The following is a 7,955-nucleotide window of genomic DNA, read 5'->3' on the forward strand; positions in this document are numbered from 1 at the left end:
CTCTCAGCTCAGAAAGCCTTCATATAATGGAAGGAAGCTTGAGAGAAAATGAAGAAATTGCAAGCAATTTTGACTCAAGAGCAGAATGCAAGACTGAAATATATTTCTCAGCATTTGGGCATAGCTCTAAAGTAACTACAAAAGGAAGAGGTCTCCTATTTATAGGAAAATAAGAGCCTCAAATCTGAAATGAAATTCAATCCAAATGCAAATGAAAAAGGCGCCAATTTGCTTCAGCTCCAAACATGCCTCAGCAGCACACGTGAACAGCACCAATTCTGAATTCTTTTTCCAACTCAGCAGTACACGTGAAAGCTGGCCTAGCTGAGTTTTCTTTTTGATAGCTTTGGCAGCAAGCTTCTCCCTCCAAGTCTCCCTTTTCATGTGCTCAAATGCTATGCTGGCAGCTGCTTCCTCCAATTTTATTAATCCTACAAAACAAAGAAAAAAAATGTGCTTTTAATTATGGGAAGAAGGATTAATGTAAATTACCTTCCATAGAAGCAAAATAGTATATGGTCCTTCTTCCTCTTGAATCCTCTTTGCCATGGCTCTAGTAAGAGGTCCAATGTGCGTCTTAGATGGTCTTCCATCAGACCCTCCCTCTTGAAAAAGATCTGTCCTCAGATCTGCTTCATCCTGTTGATCATCTCCTGTGAAAGGAATTAAATCGCAGATGTTAAAAGTAGGACTGACACCATAACTTTCAGGAAGGTCTAATATGTATGCATTATCATTTATCCTTTTGACCACCTTGAATGGACCATCTCCTCTTGGACTAAGTTTGGATTTCCTTTGAGAGGGAAATCTTTCCTTTCTCAAATGAAGCCAAACTAGGTCTCCTTTTTCAAAAACTATTTTCTTTCTCCCTTTGTTGTTGTATTCTGCATATTTTTGAGTTTGTTTTTCAATTTGGATTTTGACTTTCTCATGTAACCTCTTGATAAACTCCGCTTTAGAAGCACCTTCTTTATGAAAAAGAGAAGATGATTCTGGAAGAGGTAGTAAATCAAGAGGTGTGATAGGGTTAAAGCCATAAACAACCTCAAAAGGAGAAAGATTAGTAGTCTTGTGGACTACTCTATTATAAGCAAATTCAATGTGAGGTAGATGTTCATCCCAAGATTTGTTATTACCCCTTAATATTACCCTTAATAGTGTAGATAAAGATCTATTTACTACTTCAGTTTGCCCATCAGTTTGTGGGTGACATGTAGTAGAGAATAGAAGTTTAGTTCCAAGCTTTTCCCATAAAGTTTTCCAAAAATGGCTTAGAAACTTCACATCTCTATCAGACACTATAGTTTTGGGTAAGCCATGCAATCTCACTATTTCCTTAAAGAAGAGTCTAGAGATATAGCTAGCATCATCTACTTTGTGGCAGGGTATAAAATGAGCCATTTTACTAAAACGATCTACTACCACAAATATAGAATCATACCCCCTTTGAGTTCTTGGCAATCCTAAGACAAAGTCCATGCTTATGTCCTCCCAAGGGGTATTAGCTATAGGAAGAGGTGTATAGAGTCCATGAGGCATAATTTTGGACTTGGCTTGTAAACAAGCTATACATTTAGAACAATGCCTTTGAACATCTATTCTCATGTGTGGCCAATAAAATTTACTTTTCAAAATGTTTAGAGTTTTATCAACTCCATGATGGCCCATGAGTCCTCCGCCATGACTCTCTTTGATAAGAAGTTTTCTAATGGATCCTTGGGGTATACAAAGTTTTCCTTTATTAAAAAGATACCCCTCAGAAAGATAGAATCCATCAAAAGGCTTCTTAAGACATGATGAATAAGTGGATGCAAATGTTTCATCATTTTCATATAACTCTTTTATGTCATCAAATCCTAATATTTGAGATCCTAGGGTTACTAATAATGCATGTCTTCTAGATAAAGCATCCGCAACAACATTAGTACTCCCCTTTTTGTGTTTGATGACATAGGGAAATTGCTCAAGATATTCCACCCACTTTGCATGTCTTTTGTTTAGCTTTGCTTGCCCTTTAATGTACTTGAGAGATTCATGGTCAGTGTGTATGATGAATTCTCTAGTTACCAAGTAATGCTCCCAAGTTTTCAAAGCTCTAACGAGGGCATACAACTCTTTGTCATAGGTAGGATAGTTTAAGGTAGGCCCCCTAAGTTTTTCACTAAAGTAAGCTACGGGATGTCCTCCTTGTATTAAAACAGCTCCTATTCCTACCCCAGATGCATCACATTCTAGTTCAAAGGCTTTGGAAAAATCAGGCAAAACTAGAATAGGTGAATGTGTTAACTTGTGTTTCAAAGTCTCAAAAGACAACTCTTGCTTATCACCCCAAATAAAAGGCATATCTTTCTTGACTAGTTCATTTAAAGGAGCAGCTATGGTGGAGAAGTCTTTCACAAATCTTCTATAAAAACTTGCTAACCCATGAAAACTTCTCACCTCTCCTACATTTTTAGGGGTTGGCCATTCTTGTATAGCCTTGATCTTCTCTGGATCAACATGTACACCTTCTTTTCCCACTTTGAATCCAAGGAAAATCACACTTTCTTGACAAAAAGTACATTTGTCAAAGTTGGCAAAGAGATGATGTTCTCTAAGAAGAAGCAAGACTTTTCTGACATGGTTAAGATGTTCTTGAAGGCCTTGACTATAGATTAAGATATCATCAAAGTAGACCACTACAAATCTGCCTATGCATTCCCTAAGCACATGATTCATTAATCTCATGAATGTACTTGGAGCATTGGTCAAGCCAAAGGGCATGACTAACCATTCATACAAACCAAACTTGGTCTTGAAAGCAGTTTTCCATTCATCTCCTTCATGAATTCTTATTTGATGGTATCCACTTTTAAGATCAATTTTGGTGAAGAGATTTGCTCCATGTAATTCATCCAACATGTCATCTAACCTAGGAATGGGATGCCTATACTTGACAGTTATGTTGTTGATGGCCCTACAATCTGTACACATTCTCCAAGACCCATCCTTTTTAGGGACCAACAACACAGGCACAGCACAGGGACTTAAACTCTTTTGGATCCACCCTTTGTTCAACAAGTCATTAACTTGTTTCTCTATTTCTTTTGTTTCCATAGGGTTGGTTCTATAGGCTGGCCTATTAGGTAGGCTTGCCCCAGGCACCAAATCTATTTGATGTTCTATTCCTCTCAAAGGTGGTAATCCACTTGGTACCTCTTTGGGAAATATATCATCAAATTCCTTTAAAAGTTTTTGCAACCCCTTTGGTAGAGAACCAAGTTCATGAGTGATTGAAACAAATGCCTCTTTGCAATAAAGAAGGAAATGAGGTTGTCCAAGAAAAAGATTTTTGGAAATATTCAAGGTTTGAGGTTGGACAACTTCATGGGCTGAGGCATGGGTTACCAAATTCTTTCTTTCTTTCCTATTTTCTTTTTTCTTTTCTCCATCCAACTTCTTCTTAAGAATTATTTGGTCCTCTCTTACTTGTGAAGGTGTAAGAGGACACAAAATAATTTTCTTTCCCTTGTGTTGAATGGTGATTTTGTTGGTGACTCCATCATGTAAAGCTTGTTTATCATATTGCCAAGGTCTTCCAAGTAATATGTGCCCTGCTTCCATTGGTACTATATCACAAACAATTTGATCTTCATATTTGCCAATGGAAATAGGTACACTTACTTGTTCTTTAACTACTATTCCATCATCCTCTTTGATCCATTGAAGTTTGTAAGGTTTAGGATGAGGAGTAGTGGTTAAGCCAAGCTTCTCTACCATTCTAGAACTACAACAGTTGCAACAAGAGCCACTATCCACTATCATTGAACATGTCTTTTCTAAAACTTTGCATCTTGTGTGGAATAGGTTCTCTCTTTGTGACTGTTCTAATTCTACATGTTTACTTTCCAGGAGTCTCCTTACCATAAGTAAGTCACCATCACAAGGTAAAGCTTCTTCTTCTTCAGAAGTGGATGTCTCAGACTCACTATATGAAGAACCCTCACTTTCACTCTCATGCTGAAGGATGTAAGTTGACCTTCTATTGCGGCACTCAGATGCATAGTGCCCTTTTTCCCCACATCTAAAGCACTTAGTCTCCTTACTCTTATGATCTCTTGAAGGTTCTTTGACTTTTTCTTTTCCTCTCTCTCTCTCTCTTTCTTCATATCTTGGCTTGGTTTGACTACCCTCCCTCTTATACTCTTTCTTATGGTGAGAACTATGAGGGTAATCTTTCTTGGTGGAGCTTTTCCTCTTTAGTTGTTGCTCTACCCTCACACAAAGTTGGACTAACTCATTGAGATCATTGTAGGGTATAAGTTCAACCCTATCTCTTATGTCATAGTTAAGTCCACTTTGAAACCTAGCTATTGTTATCCTAGGTTCTTCTCTTATCCCAGCTCTCAACATGAGTAACTCCATTTTTTGTCTATATTCCTCAACACTCATGTTCCTTTGTTGGAGTTTATGGAGTTTATCCATTATCTCCCTATCATAATAGGCTGGTACATGCCTCCTCCTCAAGGCAGCTCTCATTTCATTCCAATACCTAATGGGAGGTAAGTGTCTTAGCCTATGGTCCTTGACTAAGGCTGTCCACCAAATTAAGGCATAACCTTGAAAGCTTAGAGAAGCCATGGTGACTCTCCTTTCATCATCTATTTGGTGGCACTCAAACAATTGCTCAACTTTCATTTCCCACTCTAGGTATTCTTCTACATCATCTTTTCCATGGAAGGAAGGAAGATCAATCTTAGGCTCTCTTGGATAATGCTCTCTAACTCTATGTTGTCTTCTAGGAGGCATTTGGTAGTGGTCATCATTGTGATGACTACTATTTTGCTCAATTTCACTTGGAGAAGATGATGATTCTTCTCTTCTCCTATGGGAAGACCTCTCTTTCTTTTTATCTTGATTAATCAAAAGTTGACTAATCATATCTTTGAGCTCACTAATCTCTTTATCCCTTTGTTCAAATCTTTGCTCAAATTCTTCCCTTAAAGACATTTCACTATTGGGTTTCAAACTTCCTTGCACACTTGATTGACTCATTCTTGTCAAAGGAAAAGGTTTTCACAAAGTTTTCAAAATATTTGACAAGTAATGAGTGAAAAGATTTTCACAAGCTTTCTTTGTTTTTGGTGAAAAATTTCTAAAGAGATTCTAGAAGTAAAAGATGTTTCTAAGTAGCTCCCAGGAAGAAGAGGTGAGTCACAAATGGACAAGCTTAGAAACCAAGTTCTTCCTTAGCCAGAGTTTCCTTAGAATGTTCCTTTACTTTAGTTTCTAAGTAGAAATTCTTCAAATTCTTTTTAAATGTTATGAACCTACAAACCAAAGAAAGGTTTACTATATGTTATGCTATCCTAAATACCACGGAGACCTAAGAACAAAAGGATTACTCAAGACATTTAAGGAAAGCAATAAAGATGCAAGAATGTAAATGCTAGACGGCCCTAAGTGAAAGTGCAAGTGACACTTGGAGCCCTTGACACACTTTCACACTAAAGAAAACGAAATTGGACTATTACAATGTTCAATTGTGAGCTTGGAATTGCTTCAAAAGCATTTTCCCAAGTCACTTGGCACAACAACAGAAATATAAAAAAAAACTACAAGATTCCGTGATATGAGTACTCAAACAAGCTCAATTAAATGTGTAAAAATAGTGTGGACTTCAATCTTCAGCTGCTGCCAAGTGTATCTCAAAAACAGTATGCAAGTTGTTCCAATTCTGGTGGCAAATTATGCTGCTGGAATGTATTCTGCAGCTGCTGGACAGCAGAGTTGCATCTACTCAAGAGCTCCTAATTGCTTTTCATTTCAGCTTTCCCCTCACTTCCTAGTATGCTACCATTATAAGTAAAGGTTTCTGCAACTGGATGCTTCACAACAGCTGGCACAGTACCTTAAATCCACTCAAACAAACCAAGCTAGATTTACCATTCTGCACCAGTTTTCCACACCAATTTCCAGCAATAATTGACAATTTTGGAAGCCAAAAATGTGGTAAACAAATGAACTAGGTATGGAAAAACAGCAAGTACACAAAAGGAACCTACCAAAGGTGCTAGAACAGATTAAGAAAGCAAAAAAAACGCAAACACAGTTCAGAAATGATTCCAAATGCAAACTGTTTGATAATTTTCAAAACTGTTTGATAAAATGCCCCAATGACTTTCAGATTTTAACAGAATTTTACAACCAGTTTGGCTTATTGGATGCTTCAGCCTATATTACCAAGGCTAGATCAACTCATCACTGCCTCTAATGGTAACAAACAGCTTGTATAGCACTGGTAAGCACAGAACTCAATAGAAACAATTTCAAAACAGTGACAATGTTAAAACAGCAACAGTAGTTTGCACAAGACTTTAGACAAAACAGAATTTAAAGTTCAAAGCTGGAATTGACTCAAACAAGAAATGATTCACCGTTTAAAATGAAAAATGGACATAATACACTGTAAGAACACAGAATTAAAGGCTGGAACAGAATTACAGAAGCAGAATTAAAACTGAAACAGAAATAGAAAACAGAAACAGAAACAGAAAACAGAAACAGAGATGGAATTCAGCAGAATTAAATTGCAGAATGAGAAGAAATGCTTAGCTCCTTGGTGCGTGGAGAACCTAAGCTCTGGATACCACTTGATGGAGCCAAATTCCAGAGGAATCCAGTGGCCTGAAGCTCCCAGATCAGAGGTGTGGTAAGTGTGTTGGTGTGCAGCGGACTTGATGGAGTAAAAGTTGATGGAGGTGTTTGAATGAAGCAAGGTAGAATGAGTGAAGCCTCTCAGCTCAGAAAGCCTTCATATAATGGAAGGAAGCTTGAGAGAAAATGAAGAAATTGCAAGCAATTTTGACTCAAGAGCAGAATGCAAGACTGAAATATATTTCTCAGCATTTGGGCATAGCTCTAAAGTAACTACAAAAGGAAGAGGTCTCCTATTTATAGGAAAATAAGAGCCTCAAATCTGAAATGAAATTCAATCCAAATGCAAATGAAAAAGGCGCCAATTTGCTTCAGCTCCAAACATGCCTCAGCAGCACACGTGAACAGCACCAATTCTGAATTCTTTTTCCAACTCAGCAGTACACGTGAAAGCTGGCCTAGCTGAGTTTTCTTTTTGATAGCTTTGGCAGCAAGCTTCTCCCTCCAAGTCTCCCTTTTCATGTGCTCAAATGCTATGCTGGCAGCTGCTTCCTCCAATTTTATTAATCCTACAAAACAAAGAAAAAAAATGTGCTTTTAATTATGGGAAGAAGGATTAATGTAAATTACCTTCCATAGAAGCAAAATAGTATATGGTCCTTCTTCCTCTTGAATCCTCTTTGCCATGGCTCTAGTAAGAGGTCCAATGTGCGTCTTAGATGGTCTTCCATCAATTAATTTGATAGCTTCAACGACGGTCTATCAGTAAGTTAGTTTTTTTTTCGTGGATTCTTTGCTTTCAGAGTAGTACTATGGATCGAAGTTGGATTCGTCATTGTCGTATTAGTGAAGAGTATGAGCGAGGGGTTTTTGAGTTCATAGAATCTGTTAAAGAACACGCAAAATGGTTGAACGACGCATATTTTTGCCCTTGTGTTCGTTGTCTCAATCAAGTATATCAAGATTGTGACAACATTCGTGATCATCTATTCATCTATGGAATAATGAGAAGTTATACAGTTTGGACTTGACATGGAGAAGTACTATATAAGCAAACAACGTTAAGAGGTTCGGATTATGTCGACAAATGGATGAGTGATCATTTAGACGAAATGGTACGTGACATTGGCGAAGAGAATTTTGGAAGAGCTCCTTTATACGATAATCTTAAGAACAATTCAGAGCAAGAGTTGTATCCAGGATGCATCAATTTTACAAGGTTATCGGCTACATTGAAATTGTTTTGTTTGAAAGCAAGAAACGGATGGACTGATAAAAGTTTCACGGAATTGTTGGAGTTGCTGAAGGGGATGCTTCCA

General features: G+C 37.6%; 1 protein-coding gene across 1 annotated transcript; it reads right to left on the reverse strand.

The window, feature by feature from the left end:
* Positions 1–459: 459 nt before the first annotated feature.
* On the reverse strand, positions 460–5,235 carry LOC148198404 (uncharacterized). The gene is made up of 4 exons (XM_088115790.1): positions 3,376–5,235; positions 3,070–3,225; positions 1,420–2,988; positions 460–1,068 (listed from the first exon to the last, which is right to left on the reverse strand). The coding sequence occupies exons 1-4, from the start codon at positions 5,032–5,034 to the stop codon at positions 460–462; spliced, it is 3,993 nt and encodes a 1,330-aa protein (XP_087971916.1). The 5' UTR covers positions 5,035–5,235.
* Between the last annotated feature and the right edge of the window lie 2,720 nt (positions 5,236–7,955).

The sequence above is a fragment of the Vigna umbellata genome, chromosome 5 (assembly GCF_029865625.1).
Source record: "Vigna umbellata cultivar VRB3 chromosome 5, Vumbellata_1.0, whole genome shotgun sequence".
Taxonomy (NCBI): Eukaryota; Viridiplantae; Streptophyta; class Magnoliopsida; order Fabales; family Fabaceae; genus Vigna; species Vigna umbellata.

Coding starts and splice junctions, on each gene's coding strand:
- LOC148198404 (XM_088115790.1), bottom strand. CDS start 5,034: ATGAGTCAATCAAGTGTGCAAGGAAGTTTGAAACCCAATAGTGAAATG. Junction 3,226..3,375: donor AGAATTTGGTAACCCATGCC/TCAGCCCATGAA, acceptor CAAAAACTTTTA/AAGGAATTTGATGATATATT. Junction 2,989..3,069: donor CAAAAGAAATAGAGAAACAA/GTTAATGACTTG, acceptor GTCCCTAAAAAG/GATGGGTCTTGGAGAATGTG.